Source organism: Staurois parvus, unplaced genomic scaffold, assembly GCF_062004578.1.
Source record: "Staurois parvus isolate SC_StPar_1 unplaced genomic scaffold, SC_StPar_1.0 ptg000930l, whole genome shotgun sequence".
In the NCBI taxonomy this organism is placed as follows: Eukaryota; Metazoa; Chordata; class Amphibia; order Anura; family Ranidae; genus Staurois; species Staurois parvus.
The window spans coordinates 411,968-433,065 of record NW_028318726.1 but is presented as its reverse complement, the minus strand read 5'-3'; the positions used below and the strand labels follow the sequence as shown (position 1 = coordinate 433,065).

Genomic DNA, 21,098 nt, shown 5'->3' with positions numbered 1-21,098 from the left:
GTTCTGGATGTACAGACCACTTACGCCCTGCTGGATTTTGCAGCTTAAATGTCTAAAGCCTACGGGGCCTGTTAGGAGCTCCTTTGCAGCTGGGTGTTAGTTCTTTCGACCTCCAGACCAAAGCTGTCTACTCAAATTCAAATTGTGGACATCCGTATACAATGTTCACTACTGAATTAATACATTTATCAAAAGAATATTTGCGGTATCGTACCACTTTTTATATACTGTATAATATCACAGCCATCATCAGTGCAAGATATGAAAACATCACAGTATAGAAAAGAATTTGGGGAGTGCCATTACCATTTTAAGATTACATACAGGTTTGTGTTTTGGTCCATTTCTGTCATCATAAGATTATTCCAAAAATGTATTCTGTTTTAATAAAGTGTATTAATGTTGATGCTCTTATCAAAGGCTTTTTCGTTACTTCACCATAACCTAACCTGTTATCTTCCATATCAGCCTTGCAGCTCATATAATGTTTGTTGTAATATCTCTGGCCAATCCTTTTGCCCACATCCAACAGTATTGAGCTTGATATAGAGTTTGTATGAGACACAAAGGGGTTGATTTACTAAAATCTGCTGCAGCTCTGCATGGTAATCAATCAGCTTCTAAGTTCAGCTTGTTCATTTAAGCTTCGACACAAAAAAACTGAAAGCTGATTGGATTCTATGCAGAACTGCACCAGATCTGGATTTAGTAAATCAACCCCAACTAGTCAATTGATGTTGTGCCCAATGTGTTGAACTTTTATTGTTGTTTGCGTGAATCATTGATGGTAGAAAATTCAAATGTTTCATTTGAATTATTTCACAACTTATTATTCACACAACTATTTCACAAATTATTCACACAACTCAGTGCAGCTATAGATGTGTAGCTTTTAAACCTCCATTAATGCCATGAAATGCAAGCTTTAAGAATATTAGGATGAGGATAGTATGGAATCTGCCATGAATGATTTGTTTTTAAACATTTCTCCTGGATTGTCATTCTCTGGGTAACTTTATTTTTGTGGGGAAACAGCAAATTAAACTATATATATATATATATATATATATCAAATACGATTGCTACACAAATCAAATTGAAATTGAGTGTTATTGATGATTACCTTTCCTCTTCAATCTGCAGTGCTGTCATTTTCACTAAATTGCAATATGGCAACCTGGAGGTGTTCTGTACACACCCCCCCCCCCCCCCGAAATGTAATTTCCTGCTGGTGTGATTGGTTTATAGATTCTCCCAGAAGTCCGCACTAACATACAAATCCGATTTTGAGCACCCCCTGTAACAAGAATGTTATTTTGGGTGAGATATTCCCAAAGGGAAAATACATTTAAAGGGGTCCAGACCTTGCCACTTTCCTCATTAGAGCCCTGCAAGTGAGGCAGCTGATTGGTCATTACAAAATCACTCCCATTCACATTCATTTCACACATGGACACAAACAGTTATTTCAGAATATCAAAAGGTAGGAATCTACAACAAAGTTTGTCAAAATCCCTGCAATGTACATAGATTACCAAACACTTTTTTCTCTCAACAAAAGAGGAAGTTACTGTTTAACTACATGGTAAGTCACTGATCAGGAACAAGCATGTGTCCAGTAAACCCCATTATGCAGGTCAGTGACTTGGAGAATGTCAGTGACTCACTGGGCAGTGAAACTAGTAAAAATGACAGCCCCGGAAACATCAGCTTGTACAAACAAGTCAGCAATGGCAGTACTGATTGGTAAATAAAAAGAGGGTCACTTAAATTATTTATTACAGGTACTTATATAGCGCTGTCAATTTTATGCAGCACTTTACATATATGTTTGTACATTCACATCAGTCCTTAACCCTCAAAGGGCATACAATCTAAGGTCCCTAACTTACATTCATACATACACATACTGGGGCTAATTTAGACAGGAACCAATTAACCTACCAGCATGTCTTTGGAGTGTGGGAGAAAACTGGAGTACCCGAAGAAACCCAACAGGCACAGGGAGAACATGCAAACTCCAGGCAGGTGGTGACGTGGTTGGGATTTGAACCAACAACCCTAGCACTGCCAGGCAGAAGTGCTAATCATTAAGCCACTGTGCTGCCCCATAAAAATCATAAATCCCCTTTCACTTATAAACACCAAACTACACATGGTTGGAAGTGGAAGTAAAACAAAGTATAACAGTGGAGTAACAATAGTCATATCAGCGCAGGGTAGCAGATCCAGTGCTGTATCATTAAGACTTGCAGAAGTTGCTGTTGACACTGACCCTGTATCCCCGTGATATTTACAGTAAAAAAGAGCTGAAGTGAGACATGTAGCAAGAGACTTCAAAATTGCTGTGTTGTTGATAATCACAGATCTGCTTTGCAGTCTGTGCTGTAAAGAGAATGTGTTTAGTTATCCTAGTAGTGTAGATTTTCTTTCCCTCAAAGCTTCAGGTCATCCTGGCCAACACAGAAATTAGCTCTGTATGCCTAACATAGTCTTTCTCAAGCTGTAAAAAAAATCCCAGAGTGTCTCCTAAGCTAAAAACGGACAACTGTTAAAAGATCTCCAACAAAATACACAATTTAACCACTTCACCTCTCACACCTGTTCACCCCTTATGAACTACAGCAATTTTTATAGTTCTGTTATGGACCTGTTTATTTGGTGATAACTTCCTCAATACTTACTATAATAAGGTAATACATATTTTGTTTAAGAACAAGCAAGGCTTCTTTTGTGATCATTGGCTGGCAACAATTATTTTTTCCTGCAATCCATAGACAAACATTACAAAACTAAACAAAACGCACCTTTTTTTTTTTTTACCAATGTTAGTGTTAAAATCATTACTTAATCAGAGCCAAATTGCTGTGTACTGGGAGGGGAAAGCAGGGCAGAAGGAGTGGAAGCACTACACATGCCCTGTGTTCAATGATGACCTTTTTTGGGGCATGTATAGCATACCCAAAATCTGGAACTAGTTAAATAAGGGTGTATTATGGTTTTGAGTAATTGGATACTAAAAATTATGTCATGATAAAAAAAATATTGTGATAGTAATGATTTTAACTGTGTTTGATTTGGACATATTTTATGTTAAAGGAGATGTGATGCTGCAGTTGTCCCACATTGGCTCTAAGACAGAGAACTGAGCAATCACATGACCCCTGCTCACTCAGATCTTGGTCAGTTGCTGGTCTGTTCTGAGCAGAGAGCAGTGACTATCAGTCAATCTCTACTTTGCCCCTGCAGCAATCACTGGAGCACCAAGCTGGAGAGATGGCAGGTGCAGCTGGCAGCAGTTCTCAGCTGGGTGCTGAGGAGCAGAGCCAGATGTCAGTCAGACAGCTGGGTGGATCTCGACAACATGGTTGGGATCCTTCCATAGCCTGGAGCTACTCTGCCTCATCAGCTGACAGCAGTCTATAGCACAATGTCAGCTGATTCTGTATCACATGAGAGCAAAAGGAAATGCACACGTTGGCCATTCTTCTCTTTTAAGATGAATGATAGTAGAAAGGTCACCAGGGGGCCCCAACAAAAATTTTTCTATGGGGCCTCATGCTTCATTGATAAGTCTCTGGTCCTGAGAAGTTGAGTAACTGGATTATATAAATTTCTAAGTGAATCAAAGACCACTTATTCAGTTTTAGTTATTACAGTCAGGTATGTTTCAATAGTAGAAGATTGATTAGGGTTTTTTTTGTTTGTAATCCACAGCTTCAGTTGCTGTAGGTGGTATAAGCAGGCCAGTGTTCCTGATAGTGAGGAAAAGGGAGAGAATAGCTAGGAACCAGTCATGGGTTGGAGCAGGAGAATTAAAGGGAGGAGGGAGTGTGTGAGCCAACAGGAGTAGGATGTATGGATGTTCCATGATAAAAGCTGACCAAACAGAGTTTTGCTGTTGTTTAGCCAGTGGTCTGAACATATTCCTACATTCACACAATTTAGATGGCTTGAGGAATCCCCCCTGCCAAGGTGATTGCATTTTTAAAGTGGCACCCCCTGCTATCAGAAAATACTGATCAGGGGCTGCAGCTGCTGATTGAAGAACAATTTTCCAGTATGTCCCTTGAATGACTTTTGTCAAACAGAAAAGGCCGATCAGCTGCAGCTGCTGGATGGATGCTTTGTTTTTTGTTTTTTTCATTCAGCCAGTGTATGGTCATTTTCACACTGCAGCAGGCAGACTACTAGGATTTCACTCTTAAACATTAGGACATATTGATAGTAGAATTAAAATATAAGTGCATTTTACATTTACCTAAAATACAGGTACTAGTGCTTACTTATATCATCCTGCCTCAACATACATGATTTAAATAAAGAAAAATTCAGTACATATCACTGCTGTTCAAACATATCTATATATCTACATGATAAGTTCACCTTTTGCGAAAAAATAATAAATGCACTTTTTTTGCAGGTAACAAAATGTTCATGTATTATTTTTTGTTGCAGGAGCTTGTAAACCATTGCAGCAGATTGCTGGTGCCATACAGGTCTCCTGTAGACCTGTGAGTATATCTGCTTGCCCATATGGGATACTGTACTATACTGACAGGAAGAATCAATGAACTAGTTCTTTTGAGAAATACAAGCAGACAGCTGCTAAGACTGTTGGGACTTGTAGTTTCTCTTTCACAGAGGACTGTTTTTTAAAACTCTTGACAGATAGAGGGAGGAGAATATCCCTCATTAGCTGTCAAAGCAGGGGAGCAGGGGCTGGTCTATTTATAACATGTTACTCCCTGAATATGGGTGTAACATGTTATGAAAGGTGAACTTATCCTTTCAATACAGTATCACTTGCATACAGTAAAAGGAGATACTGCCAAATACACAGTAATTCAAAAGAGCTTTGTGCATAAAGTAACCTAAAAGATAACATGCAAGTCATGCAATAAAATTGCAAAGGAACTAGTGTGTGCTGTGCCTCCTCTTGAATGTGAGTTTTGCGTTCATGATTGCCTAATCTGTCTTTAAAGACTTTATTTTATAGGTAGTAGGTAGAAACCTGGGTCAAGCAAGCATATGCTATATACAGTAGATCTGTCAATGTATTTCTATTATGCATTTTTCATTTGAGGTAGAACCTTGGTGCACTTTCTTGGACTGCATTGGAGGACTGATTTTTGTGGATGCTGGACTTTTCTGGTTTATATTGTTTGAGATGCCATATACAGCTATCAGGATAATAGTAGATTCTCCTACTCTTCTTTTGTACATTGTTAGAATTATTTTAGCCAGTATCACATCTTGCACAGCACTGGGGTTACTATGACAACATCTGTGGAGCAACTGTGTTAAAATTCCGGCTGCCATCTAAATATCCCCAAACAATATATTATAGGTTAAAATATAAAATAATGTGCATGTCAAGCAACAAAACATGACCAATATTTGTTACTGTAATTGTTTTATTTGATACAGTAACAAGAAAAAAGGTTTGTTTGTTGCAGCTGCAAATGTCAGATAACAGAAAATATGTGTCTTAAAGGTTTCATTTTGTGAATCTTTCCTTCTGTATAATAAAAAAACAGTAAATTTGACTTACCTGTAAAGTCCTTATTTTGGAGTACAGTATAGGACACAGGATTGTTATTTATAGACCACAGGCTATTTTGCTACCTACAGGTAAGTGGACATTGGCAGTCCCTAGACCATTCCCATATAATCCTGCTTATTCCATGAGAATCCCGTGTTGTAGTCAGCGTAGCCCTCTTTTTTTTCTGGGGGGGGGGAGGTGTATGAGAAATTACCCTCCCTAAAGAGGATAATGAGCTAAACCAGTAAGTAAATAGGAGGAACCAAAACCTTTAGTAAGTCTAAGAGTTGGTTTGATAATAAAGTGGTGGTGCCTCCACCCAGGACAGGGTCTTAGTGAACAGAGGGGCTTCCTTTCTGGGAAATTTACTAGTAATCTAATCAAAGTAATACGAAGCTGAGGAACTACTGAAATCTGTACAGAACATTAATCACAAGCACTTTATATAGATGCACACCAGTATGGAAATAATACAACCTTTATATAAGAATAATAGTAAATACATCCAATATACAAATGAGTATTATCAGCAAAGGGTCTAATAGGAATCTGTGTGATTGTACACAGATACCCAGGTATATATACTGTAGTTATTAATAGAGATACCTCCAGATTAATGCTGCAACAAAGTTCAGTTGCTAGGCCCCTGGGGATGATCTGGATGTGACATCTGTCTTTGTTCTGGAGACCTGGATACAAGATCAGCAGTGATGGAGAGATCCTCCAACTGTTATCCAACCAGCCTGGATTGCAGCTTTTCACATGCACAAACTGTGGTGTGGAACTTGAGTCAGCCTATCTACTGTCATTTAGTCCCTCCTTAGTAGTTTCTAATCTGACATGCAAACGGACCTCCTGTAATAGTTTGCCTCCACCCTGGATGAAGGATCACAGGGTCACCTTTGCACGGCAGCATTGTTCATCTGGGGGGAGGGGGTGTTATATGTACTAGCAGATTTAGATACACTAACAAAAAAAAAGTTGAACTGCAGCAAAAACGTTATAGTTATACAGTTACAGCAACAGTTTTGTTCCTATGAAATAGAGGTTTTACATAAATAAAGATGACCATTGTAAGCACCCCTGCCAATAGTAAATGGTTTTTCTCATCCCTATAACTGCTACATCTGCAGGACAGCTTGTTCTTTTGAAAAACACCAGACTTACTAGCAAGAAAACCAGGTGAAAATAAAGGAACACAAGCCTACAAAATCAAATGCAGCTACTACATCTAAGAATTGGAAAGTTGCAATATAATATATGTTTACTCTTGGGTTTCATGCCTCTTTAATCATACAGTATAGGACACAGGTCTGTTATAGAACACAGGTTTGTTATTCATAAACCATTAAATGCACCCACACAATAAAACTGAAAGGCGGGAAACAACATAACACCTTAGAACTGCCAACAGGCCTACAAAAAACAAAAGGGTTTAAGAAACCCAAACAAAATACTCCGATAACAGCTTAAAGCACTTTGTGGCTGAAGCTTGCATTAGTTGAGGTCTGAGTGTCTACCTGGTAGAACTTGGAAAACTTGTGAACAGAGGACCAGGTAATGGCCTTGCAAATCTGGGATACAGCTACTTGATGCTGTAAATCCCAGGAGACACCAACAACTCTGGTGGAATTGGCTTTGATAGGAAAGAGAAGACTCTTTTTTCTTAAGGACATAGGCCATGGAAATGAGCTCTCTGATCCACCTGGCAATGGTGAAGTGGGAGGCATGCTATCCTTTAAAAATGCCCCAGGCTGGACAAAAAGGGACTCAGTCTTATGAATGCAGGCTGTAGCTTTCTGGACCCTGATAGCTCTGACCAGATCAAGACAATGGAGGAAATTTACTAAAACTGGTGCACACAGAGCTCTGCATACTAACCAATCCGCTGGAAACCAAAAAAGTAACCTTAGAGGTGGGTGAGGTCATACAAAGACATGTCTCTAATAGGTACAAAGCACCAGGCTGGGGTCCGAAGCTAACATAGGAGGTGAAATTGGGGGAATAATCTAAGTATTCCCCTGTAGAAAAAGTCCTGATAAAGTACTGCGAGGCAAGGAAGTGGATGCAGAAGGCAGAAACCTGTTCTTTGGTCACTGAGGAAAGGGGGCACTCCTTCATTGTGAGGAGGAATTCTGGGAAGGTCTGGTGGGATTGCTTAAAAGCAAGTTTTAAGCTTTAGTTTTTAGGATGGTGCTCGAAGAGAAAGAAAAGATGCCTTTCTTTGCATAGGAGACTTAGTCTTGTTTCGTGGGGTAGGAGTACCTTTCCCCCAGTATCTTCCTTGACAAATTGTCAAGGATTCACCAAAGGGCAATTGTAGAAGCCATTTTTTTAAAAACATGTTAAGCAGCCCAGCTTTTAGCCACAGAAAAACCATGGACCAGAATGGAAGAATTAAAAGAACAAGAAATATTCATAGAAGCCACTATTTTCCATGCATCGCACCGATAATGAGCAACAAGGCTAAAACAGGTGTATGCAGTTTGGAATAAATGGTTCTACAATGTTATGCTCTATGTTAAACACAGCAGTCCTGAATATACAGCTGACCCAGGGACATAAAGCAATGATATGCATGACTCCACCCAGTATCCAAATTTGATTAATAATCCCCTTTTTTGGATACATGATAAAAAAAGAGACACATAGATACCTTCTGTTCTAAAAATTGTTTATTATATTAAGGATAAAAGTAGAAATATAGAGAGAGATGGAGCAGAGAACTAGAGGGTGCTAACAAGGATGAGCAATAAATTGGAGGTAGGGGCAGCAAATATCATGAAAAAAGTAAGTATCAAAATTGCACCAAAAAACCCTATATTTAGGGTGGGGTGATTGTTTGATCCCCATTTTGGGGCACTACTTCCCAAGTGGGAAGTTGCTGCCCACCTCAAGTCTTATATCACTGTAGCTTACAAGGCTTCTTAGTTGCTCAATCTGGATTGCATTTTTCATTTATTCCCATATGATTCCATCATGAGGCTGATGAAACAAGATTTATTGTGTCATGTTCTCCTCTACCTTCTTCTTGAAAATATTGAGTACACATGGAGAATACATACAAATTAAGGACCACAGATGTTCACCTAGCTGTGGCATTAGTATTGGGAACAGAAGATCTTAATTCTGAATTGCAGAACGCATAGAAACATAGAAAAGTGACGGCAGAAAAAGACAGCGTGGTCCATCAAGTCTGTCCATATTTTTTGTTGTTGTGTGTTGTTTTTTGTTTTGTTTTTTTGTTTTATTTTATTAACTTTTTTGTCTGAGTATAGATCTATGCTTGCTCCAAGCATGTTTGAAGCCATTTACAGTTGACTGGCTCACTACTCTGCTGGAAGTTTATTCAAAGCATCAACTACCCTTTCAGAAAAATACTTTCTATGATTAGTTTTGAACTTTCCTCCAGTTAGTTTGAGGTCATGTCCCTGTGTTCTTGATATTGGTTTCATATTGAAAATACTGCCCTCTTGAACTTTATTCACCCCCTATATGTATTTAAAGGTTTCCTTTTTAAAGGTTTCAATCATGTCTCCCATTTCCCAATAATGTCTCCTCTTTCCCAGCAGTATGGACAAAACAGGCTATCATGCCTTGCCATTCAACACAAGTCATTAGCCTAGAAGCCTGCATTTAAAAAGGAATCATGCTATACAGTATAACACTACTTAAGCCTAGCACACACAATCAAAAAATTGTACGAAAAATACCACTTTCAAAGTGATTGTACGATAATCTGATCGTTAGTACACAGCTTTCGTCTAAAATTATTAGAAGGGACAAGCAAGAAAATGTTTCTCATACAATACCAGTACCATCAAATGATTTTTGTTTAATCAGTACAGTTTTCATCCGAAAATACAATACATCACTTGTCATACAAGAATTTTTGTAACTTTAGTAACCTCTTCACTTTCGATATGAGACTAGCATGCAAAAAAACCCCAAAACGATCATTCGTCTAATATTCCCATCATGTGTACGGGGCTTAAAGTGATCTTAAAGGACAGCTACATATTTACGTAACCCATGGCTAATCCCCAGCCTGTCCCTAGCTAGCCTGCATTACCAAGCTTCCTATTTACCTCCTTAATGCTATTACTGTATGACCCCTCTGTTTATAGATTGTCCCATAAATTTCAATGAAGTCCCCATAGACTTCAAAGGTGCCATATACCAAAAGCCAACACTGAAGACGGTTGGACAGAGCTTAGATAGACATCAGAGGAAGCTGTCACAGCTGTAAAGAGGCAATTTGTGTGTGGGGGGGGAATAGGGGGGCTTGGGGGGGGGATAGGGGGGCTCATGACTGGCCTCTGTCAAACATGTTTGCTGGAAAACCAGCATCCTGCCTGCATCAATTCAGTGCTGGCATCCGACTGTGTGTACGCAGCTTCACTCTCAAAGGCCACCAAGAGTTCTGCTCCCAGTAAATCTGCTGTCCATGTGCTTTCAGATCTGGCTATAACCTGACCTGGTTATAACTTGGTGTGACAGCTATTTAATTAGGTTCCTTATTAGACATTTTCTGTCTTGTAATTCACAGGTACTAAAGCAAGCATATGTGTTTTTATAAAATTTTCAAAAGTGTTTATAAACTTATGTGTTAATCAAATGCACATTGCACTGCAATATGGGTAATATTTCAATTGTTGTCAGTGGGATTCCCATGAGCATTATCAGCAGGCACATGTGCTCACACAGCATACTTGGGGACATAATGCAGATCTTTACTGTACTTAATTAACATGCTAATTAAATGTTTTGCCTTTTGTTGATAGTTTTAGACTCCCCATTTTAATAGAAAAAGTGTGATCACTATCACTTTCGCTGTAAGAGATTTTACCAACTTCACAAATCTACAAATTGCTTGCTATGCATTTTACATTTTTTTTTAACTTGTTTATTAAAAGAACAAAAAGCATCATGTTTGTTAGAATTCAAATAGTACCATAGATACAAAAGAATACCATAGACAAAAAAGGATACTGTATAATGCACTCTTTCAATAGCATTAGCATAGTAGTTTTTCCATTTTTGAGCCCCCATTGTGACATAGTTTTATTACATGTTGAAAATGTATATTATATAGGGCGTGCTTGTTGGAGCCCAACCTCTGTAGCTGTAGGATAAAGGTGTCAGATGGATATCAGGGATGGATGGATTGATGGATGGGAGCAGTAACACTGAGGCAGCTCTTCTTAAAGTGGAATCAAGGCTCTAATGCAGTAACAAGAAAAAGAGAGGAAGGCGCCTCTAAGGGGACACAACTAAGGGCATGCAACTTTTATTTTACTTGGTACATTAGCCAGTTCAGATAAAGATATAGTTAGGTTAGTTGCCACCAATGTAAGGGGACATTCTCTCCTGACCACCAGTGTAAGTAGGTACTTCTCCAATAACCACCAGTGTAAGTAGGTACTTCCTCTAAGCACAGCTGTAAGGGGGTAGGTTCCTACTGCTATAGCATGACACCTAACTTTAATGATCCGTGGAGGCATACCCCATCACAAAAAAAAACCCTCACATTGGTGGTAGCACTATATCCTGTGTTTCATTTTTAATTTAGCATTTCAACCAATTTTGCACAATTGAATCAAAGACAAAGGTGATTGGATGGGTAGGGAATCTAATCAAATTGATCAGATACTTTAAACTATTGTTCAATGCAACATAAACCACTTAAATTAAATAGTTTATTATGTGAAAAATTGATGCATGTAAAGTCAGTATAATGTATGGAGGACAGAATTAAAAAACTGGTTGCTCAGAGAGAGAGAGCGAGAGAGAGAAAGATAGAATGTTCACAGGTTTCATTGTTTAGAGTGACGAGACATCTAGTGGTAAAATGTGTGTTTTAACCATTTTTATACATAGCAACTGGCAACTGCACTGTAAATTCTTTGTGACAGCACAGGATTAAAAAAGCCATTTGTGTGTATAGGTCTTAAATTAGACAAGTGAAAGTAACTTAACTGTGATGTAAAGTTTCTTTTAAACAGCATGTAAAGTTCTAGAATATAATGGGTAATTTGCTGGGTCTGTGATGAGAATCATTAGCTTTAATGTCTAGTACAGACTGTGTATTAATTAGCAAATCATAGTGCTTGCGACTCTAACATTTCATTCAGATTTTAATGTCAGAGCGAGCAACATAATGACACACAAAGTAACATAAGTATTTGCACAATGAGAATGTTTGAGAGGAAGTAGTGCCAATTTTATTTCTGGGCGTTGGTGAAATAAAATAAAGACATGTTGGAATAGGGAATATTTAAAGACATTGCAAATAATACAGATACATGGATGATGCCTTTCATTTTGACATCCAGGAGAAAGCACATTATTTAGACGTAATTATACCAGCTCTCCCTTTTCATTAAAGATGTACAAAGATCCTCTGTGATTGTTATATATCAAATCCCACAGATCTGACATCTAAGAATATATGTATGTATATCTATATACAGTAAATATATATATATATATATATATATATATATATATATATAAAAGCACGCATGTAAAAACACACATATATTGGGTTTCACAAATTTGGATAGTGGAGTTAGTCATGCTGTTCTGGTTATCTTTAGCAACCTCCTGTAGATTTCTGAAAACTGCAAGGCAAAAAGTTGTGCTGGTCAGCAAGTCAGCAAGTTGCAGTCTCAATGTATACAGCACATGCATAAATATCCCAGTATTCTAGAAATAAGAAGTAGATTTTGCTTCTGAATGCCTCCATGTGTAGGCCCAAAGTACATAATAGTCGTAAGGGTAGATTAACGCCAGGTGTGGTGGGACTGCCATGGGATGGCGATGGGCAGCTATTTCAGTACAGCCCCACCGCAAGACAAGACAAACTGCCTTGTTTCTGATGTGGACAGTTCACACCACTGTGTTGCAGTCGTGTGTGGGCAGTATATGCTGAACAATTACTGCGTGCGGTACTTTTTTTCAGCGCAGCCCAGCCGATGCATCAGCACTGCCTTCACCTCAACACACACCAACTGGCTGGTGTAAATGTACCCTAATATATTACTGTTGGGAAGCTTAGGCATAATAACATGATGGAACTGAACAGCCCATGTAAGGCGTTAATCAGATAGCATTTGTAATAATATAGAAAACAAGGAGAAAGGATATGAACTTGTCTTGTGGGGTGCTGTAGCCCTAAAGAAGGTGCATCTGCTCCTTGCACCCAGGTATAAATGACCACGTCTATCCCCACCCTATTAACTAGTAAACCAATCTGATATTTGACTACCATATAGAATCATACCAGCATACTAACTTCTGCTATGCTTCCAGCAGTCAAGAGCCCCATTTCACTATACATTAAGGAGCAATAAATTCTCTGGTGGTGATTCTGGAAAAAGACCTACACATGAATGTTTGTTAAATACCTTTTAAATAAGTGAAATGTTTCTGTAGCCTTTAGCCTTCAGAAGAAAAAAGGGAATAGTATTTTTTTTCTCCAGGCTGAGAAGTTATAAGAAGTAATCTTACAGTTTCATACTGACCTTTTCAACTTTAATCCATTCATATCCGTTACTGAGAGTGCTTTGAGAATGTGTCAATACTGCTGTTCGTTTAACTAATATTGTTTAATTGATTCAATTTTAGTTACGATAATGAAGGCCGCTTGACCAATGTAACCCGTCCAACTGGCGTTGTTACCAGTCTCCACAGAGAAATGGAAAAATCTATAACTATTGACATTGAAAATTCCAACAGGGATGATGATGTCACTGTTATAACCAACCTGTCTTCAGTTGAGGCATCGTATACTGTTGTACAAGGTAATTTACCATTTATAAATACTCATCACTCTTCCTTTTATTTCCATCTTAGTATGTCTCTTGCATCTACGCTGTAGGAATCTGTTAGCGGTGTATCTGCCCTGCATGTATGATGCTTTTTTCCTGAAAACAATGCTCCAATTATCACACAATGGGGTAATTTACTAAAGAAGTAAATATTGTTCACTTTAAAAAGTGAATGTTTATTCAGCTTAACGCATACGCCGAAGCAGTGTTTATTTCAATGGATTGGTTATGTGCTAGCAAAAATCTTGCCGTTAACATATCCCTCAAACATAATTAAGTTCTCAAAGTGAACACATGTTCACCTTATTTACTATCATGAACTTTTCTAAGTGAACAACATTCTCTGTTGTAAATCTGTAAATCAACTCCACTGAAAGCGTTTAATTGCATTCAGACTTGTTTACCAGTATCTGTGAAACATTTTCCTGTTTTAGCCTAGCTGTCTAAAAATGTAGCTTTTAAGGAATGCTTTTGTGTTAAAAGAAAAACTGCTTAACCACTTGCCCTCCTGAGGATTTACCCCCCCCCCCCCCCGCCCCTTCCTGATCAGACCATTTTTTGCACTATGGCGCTGGGTTACTTTGATAATTGTGCGGTCATGCAACGCTGCACCCAAATGAAATTTACATCTTTTTTTCCCCACGCATTGAGCTTTCTTTCGGTGGTATTTGATTGCCTGTTTGTTTTTTATTTTTTGCGCTCAAAAAATTTTTTAAATTTTTGACATTTAAAAAATCTAATTTCATCATATATTTAGGCCAAAATGTATTCTGCTACATGTCTTTGCTAAAAAAAAAATCCCAATACCTGTAAATTAATTGGTTTACGTGAAAGTTATAGCATTTACAAATGGAATTTTTTTAAATTTTTACTAGTAATGGCAGCAATCAGTGACTTATAGTGGGACTGTGGGACTGCAGCGGGCATTCTGACACTGGGGGGAACTGAATTGGTGTCACTGATATCCCCAGTGACACCAATACAGTGATCAGTGCTAAAAAAAGACACTGACACTGTACCAGGGGCGGACTGACAACTCATGGGGCCCCCGGGCAATAGGGGATCATGGGGCCCCTGTGTCCTTGCCCAAACTCAAAAAAGCCTATGAAAAAGGTACCAGGGACATCTCATGGGGCCCCCTACTGACTCCGGGCCCTCGGGCAGTGCCCGAGTTTCCAAATGGTCAGTCCGCCCCTGCACTGTACTAATGGCACTGGGCAGGAAGTGGTTAACATGAAGGACAATCAAAGGGTTAACTGTGTGCTGGGTGTGTTTTACTATGAGGCAGAGTGTTTGACCTTCACTGTAAGCACACTGCTTTGTATGCAGTGCACAGCACAGCCATACAAAGCAGTGTGCATGAGCTGACAGGGAGGAGAACTGTTTTGTTTACAAACAGTTCTCCTCCTCGTAGGAGATCCTCGGCAATCACTGGGCGCCAGGGAGTAATCGCCGGCCGGGACCCGATGACTGACAGCTGCGGCCACGAATGGTGGCGTGGGTAAGGCAGGCGCCCCCTACCCAGAGATGCAAAATCACATATATATACGTGATTTTGCACACCAGTGCCGCCCTGTAGCAGTATTTCTGCTATAGGGCAGACAGGAAGCGGTTAAAAATAAGGCTGTATTTATGGTCTTCTTTTAGACACTGATTTTACTTAATTAAAGGAGTCATTTACTATGCAAATCTGAGTTCATGGCTATTAACTTCTATCAATGGGGCCAGATTAAAAGAACTGTTATCACAAAAACTGTATTCTGATGATTAGAGGAGGTCAGTACATTACATTTTAGTATTCAGCATAAGAATTCCCTTTTGTTTGCAATTTTTCTCTTCATGTGTATGAAGCACAAGATTTTCAGCAAAAGTGACAGTGACATAGGTTGACACAGACTGTAACACTGTCAGAGTTGCAGCACTTTTTTAAAGAAAGACTTAAACCACTGGAATAAAAAGGTAACTGTTGAAAGCTTCCCATTACCAAAAGTCCCAGCTCCCGTCACTAGCAGTTTTTCTGGTCAGCTTGTTCTGCATGTCACTGTGGAGAAAAATATAAATATGGGCATGTGAAATAAAAAATATACTCCCTACTTTGTATTGATTGTATTAAATAAATATATCAGAATACAATAACTATGATAGCATATATTTTTTGCTTTGCCACTTTTTGGCTGCATTGATCAGTATACCTTTATGTAATATAAGTAAGTGTTTTCCTTGAGGAAGGCATTGCCATTTCTCTACATGTATCTGCCTGAGAAAGTAATGCAGAAGAATGGTAAAACGATGGTAACTCCACAAACTGAGGCCTGATCCCACAAGTATAAGAGTGAATTTAGGTACTGTTGCTAAGCTATTTTAGGGCATAGAAACTGTAGGTAATGCATGTCACATTATTGTCTAAGGGTCTGTTTATACGTGTTCCCTAATGAGTTCTGTGACTCACGTTATGTTAGAAAAAAAAAATACTGCAAGCTACAGTTTGACTGCAGTAGCAATACGCAGGAATATGAGTAGATTCATATGAGCATTCTTTCAAGTGCTTTTGAATGGAGTAGCTATATAAAATTTCCTAGGTTATGAATGTTTGACAGAGGTATCCTTGGAAACAATGAAAGTGTAAATCAGCTCAGTAAGCTAGAACAAACGTTGAAAAGGCATGTAAAATACATGTATATCAAATTTGATAGGTGTGAATGAGCCCTTGTCAGATGCCATGTGTTTTCTGGCACCCTCCATAGTAGTAAATGAAGCCAAGATGTATAGGTGCGGCCGTGTGTGCCAGTGGCATGTTGCAATACGCTTTCCTAAAATATATGCAGGCTGCAATCAGCTCTTCAGCCTTAACCCATCACTGTTGAATTTAAAGCTTTTCTGAGCATGTGCTGTATATAGGAACGTTAGCTAAAAGATCATGAAGGTATTTACTAAAATTGGAGAGTGCAAAATCTGGTGCAGCTCTGCATAGAAACCAATCAGCTTCCAGGTTTTATTGTCAAAGCATAATTGAACAGCTGAAGTTATTATTATTATTATACAGTATTTATATAGTGCCAATAGTTCGCTCAGCGCTGTACATTACAATGGGAGACAAAACATGAGACAGTACAATGACAATACAGTGCGATACACGAGGGGTTCGAGAGCCCTGCTCCTTGGAGCTTACAATCTAGGGGGGAGGGGATAGTGGTACGGGAGGAAAAGCTGTGGGGGATGGAGTGGTGGGAAGAGTGGAGGAGATCGGCAGTTAGCAGGGGGCAGGTAGGCTTCCCTGAAGAGGTGGGTTTTCAGGGTGCGCCTAAAGGAGAGGAGAGTAGGCGATAGTCTGATGGATTGGGGTAGGGAGTTCCAGAGGATGGGTAATGCCCTGGAGAAGTCCTGGAGGCGGGCATGGGAGGAGGAGACCAGGGAACTAGAGAGAAGCAGGTCTTGTGAGGAGCAGAGAGTGTGTTTTGGGTGGTATTTGGATATTAGGTCGGTGATATAGTTTAGGGCGATATTATGGACAGCTTTGTACGTCAGTGTTAGTATTTTGAAATGAATCCATTGGGCAATCGGGAGCCAGTGGAGGGATTGGCAGAGGGGGGTGACGGAAACGGAGCAGTTGGTAAGGTGGATGAGTCTGGCTGCCGTATTCAGGATCGACTGAAGCGGGGATAGCCTGCAGTGGGGGAAGCCAGTGAGGAGGGAGTTGCAGTAATCGAGTTGTGATATGATGAGGGAGTGGATGAGTTGTTTAGTGGTTTCTGAGGTTAGAAGCTGATTAGCTACGGTGCACAGCTGCACCAGGTTTTGCACTCTCCAGTTTTAGTAAATCTCCCTCCAAGTGTTTTATTATTATGTAGTGGCAATATTATTACATTTGCTGTTATAAACAAATACTGCAATATAAAAACTAAAAAAGTTCATAATTTATGCTTCAGCACAGCTGTTACATAGCTTAGACCAGCCTTTCTCAACCTTTACAGCACAGAGGAACCCTTGATATGACTTTTTGGTCTCAGGGAACCCTGCTAAAAATTACTGTATCTACAGCTCATGATACAGTCATGTGATGGTCAGTGGGAAGAATGCTCCTTACATTTGTGGTCATTGAGAAGAATTACCTTATAGATAGTTAAAAATATCAATTGTGTCAGCGGGAACCTGAGAGGCGGATATGGCTCAATGCTCAAGGAACCCCTAGTAACCTCTGGAGGAACCCTAGGGTTCTATGGAACCCTGGTTGAGAAACCCTGGTTTAGACTATGCCTTTATCAGAAATGGAAACACTATCTAGGAAATTCAATACATTTCTACCCACACTCCTCTGGAGCTCTATGGCCCTTTTAAATGGCCTGCACCAGATTAAAAAATCACTGTCACTCATTTTGGTAACTATACTGACATGTGTGGAAGATTCAGGTAGTTCTTAAAGTGTTACTAAACCAGTAAAATCAGTCTGTATATGCAGCAAAGAATGATTGTTGTACTCACTCTGGAACCTAAGGGGTTAATCTTCTCCATTGTGTAAAATGGCTGATTGATCCTGACTTCTCTGATCCTCCCCTTCTTCCAGTGTCTCCCTCTTATCTCTTGATAAGACATATGGTATGGAGAAACTCTGCACATGCTCAGTTTAGTGTATATTGCTAGAGAGTTTTTTTTTTCTTGGGAGTGTGCATGTGATCAGCACATGGTCAGTCAGCACTGTCCAGAGAGAGAGAACAGGGGTTTTGCATCCTCCTGGAGCAGAAAGAAAACTCCTTCTACAAGCTTTAACATGTGCTCTGCTGAACACTGATAGAAGTCACAGGACTGCTCTAATAGGTATTTAGCAGTTTCTATTTACTAAAATAAATGCATTTCCATGTTCTGTGAACTGTAGAGACCAGACAGGAGTGAATATAGGGTCCTGGGTTTAGTAACACTTTAATAACACCACTTTTACAAAGTGGCGCTATTAATGCACCAAATTAAAAAAATAATTACTTTTGTAAATAAAAAAACTGGAGGTAATTAGGACCATCTGTAAGTTGGCATACACAGACAGGCAGCATGCCTGTCTCTGTACACAGTGTAGCAGAGTAGCATATCTGCTGCTGCTATTCTATCCTTGTTACTGGTTGTTAAAGATGCTGATGGCTTCACGGACAACAACGTCCTAGCAACTAGTGATCTTGCAGTGGGTGGAGGCTGATGTGGATGCTGAGGCACTAGTTTTCTGTGGCCCTGTTCTGAAATTACCTTATTTCTATTGGCTAAGGAACCACCCACTGCCTGCTGTCAATCACAAGGGAAATGGACCTCAGTGTCTGAGACTCATAATGCTTCGCCCACCCAAAAATAAAAGTTCTCACTACTGCACTGTAGCACTGAGCGAACTATTGGCGCTTTATAAATACTGTATAATAATAATAATAATAATAATATCTGATACCTGCAGGAGGAAGTGCAGTTACCCTGAGGACAGATTGTCCATATAGACACTCCGGTCTCAGTGCACCTCCACACACTTTAGATTCATGCACCCATTTACAACAGGTATAGAAATCTGTCACCCAAACTGACATTTATTGTTTTGACCCATGTCATAATTCAAAAAGTATTAGACACTCTATGAATGCTCTACAATGTTTTTTATATGTTTAAAGTGAAGATTCAACCAAACCTATCTTATTTACTGTCAGATAGAATGGGGAATTTAATCCCTGCTAAGTTTTTATTGCTGTCTGTCCCTAGTAGGGCACTTTCCCTTCACTTTCTGTGATGATAACTAGGGATGAGCTAGGTTTGGTACCTAGGTTCGGTGCCAAATGGGAATGAAAACCTAATGTTAAAAAACAGTATTGGACATTTTTTAGGCTGATAGGCAAGCGATTGTCAAGAAAATGGCATGGGGGACTGAGCACTGCCTTAGAAAACATGCTTGGGGTATGCACTCTGACTGTTCATGAAGAAAGGAATGAGCTTGTACCCCCCTCCTGAACCATACCAAGCCCTATTCCCTCAATATGGGGGTACCTGACCCCCTTGGCAAAGCACCTTTCCCTCATGTTAAAGGGGGTCAACGGTCTCTTTCCCACAACCCTGGCCCATTGGTTGCAGGGGTCTTCGGGCAGGGAGATTATTGGAAGCTCTAAGCCCCTTTTAACAATAAGGGCTCCCCCAGACTCCATCCCTATCTGAATGAATAAGAAGTACATAGTATCCAACTCATTAAAAAAAAGTAAGCAGTAAAACACACTGACACCTTAGGATTTTTAAATCTATTATATAAAAAAAAAAAGCACATGATGAAAATCCATTGCCAATAATGCAGATCCAAGTCATTCCTGATGAACGACACTCAGTACCAGCCAAAATAAAAAAATCTAGGCGACCTTCAGCAAGATCCACTCTTATCATTTAATTATGCTAACTGACATCTCCCAGGGTCCCACCTCTAAAATTAAACAAAGAGGCAGGGGCTCCTGGGTGATGCCATTGAACAAATATGATTTTCCACCATCCTGACATCAAACCTGAGGGGAAACTTCGCCTGTATCGGTGACAGTAATACTGCTGATCAATATTTCACTTCCTGCTAACACTGGAGGTTTGACTTGGCTGAACACCAATTTATTTTGTCCATTGCCGCACCTGGGTTCAGACCAACCAGCAGCTAATCCCTAGTGGGGACCCTATAGGGAGTGAGAAGTTTCAGTAATCACACTCAGTAACAAATACCCAGCAAACGTTTTAATACTTTCCGCTCTGTTAAAAAAGGTGCTTCTTACTACTGTTTGTTTTCCTATGAGAGAAATTTACATAATTTTTCTGCTGGTGACAAAACACAGTAGGGGCGTGTGTTTAAGAGCTTGTATTGGCTTCAGGCAGATTTTGCATTACCATACAAGTCTATTAGAAAACAAAATCCATTTGAAGCAGATGAAATGCTGGTTAGAAGGAAATCAACTGCAGATCAAATGCACCTGCCAATGCATTCTAGATCAGGCCTTGAAATTTCCACTTGCCTGCTTGCCAATGGCGAGTGGAAATTATGGTGGGGGTAGTGTGTCCCCCAGGGCCGTCTTCTGAGCAGGCTCGGAGCTCAGGGCGGATCTGTCATTGGCACTGGGAGCCCTCAGACTGCTCAGTAGGTGAAAGCAAAGGAAGGAGTGTGTGCTGTGCTCTCTGCCACCCCCTACTCCCCCTAGAGTGCAGTACCCGGCTCTGTGAGTGAACAATGAAGTACTGCAACTTTTTATAGGGGTGTGTGTGTGTCACATGATCCTCTATGTCAGCCAGTGGTGGTTTCAAGGGAGAGGAGAGATCACTTAACATGTGTGTGTGTTTGTGTGTGTCTGTGTATGCATGTACATGTGTCTGTGTGTATGTACATGTGTGTATCTGTACATGTGTCTGCATGTATGTACATGTATGTGTATGTACATGTGTCTGTGTTTGTGTGTATGTACATGTGTGTTTGTGTGTATGTACGTACATGTGTCTGTGTGTACATGTGTCTGTGTATGTATGTACATTAGTCTGTGTATATGTACATGTGTCTGTGCATGTGTATTTCTGTGTATATACATGTATCTGTGTGTATGCGTGTCTGTACGTGCCTGTGTGTGTATACATGTGTCTGTATGTGTGTGTGTGTACATATGTCTCTGTGCGTGTATACATATTTCTGTGTGTGTGTATGTGTATGTACATGTCTGTGTGTGTGTACAAGTGTCTCTGGGTGTGTT

General features: G+C 39.7%; 1 protein-coding gene across 9 annotated transcripts in view; it reads left to right on the top strand.

Moving 5' to 3' along the window:
- The window catches only part of TENM2 (teneurin transmembrane protein 2), a 1,359,942-nt gene that overhangs the window by 1,277,636 nt on the left and 61,208 nt on the right, over positions 1-21,098 (top strand). For all 9 annotated transcript variants that reach the window (XM_089656707.1, XM_089656704.1, XM_089656705.1 and 6 more), the window contains one exon: positions 13,175-13,350. In XM_089656707.1, the coding sequence (XP_089512833.1) occupies positions 13,175-13,350 (176 nt within the window). The remainder of the gene's footprint in view (positions 1-13,174; positions 13,351-21,098) is intronic.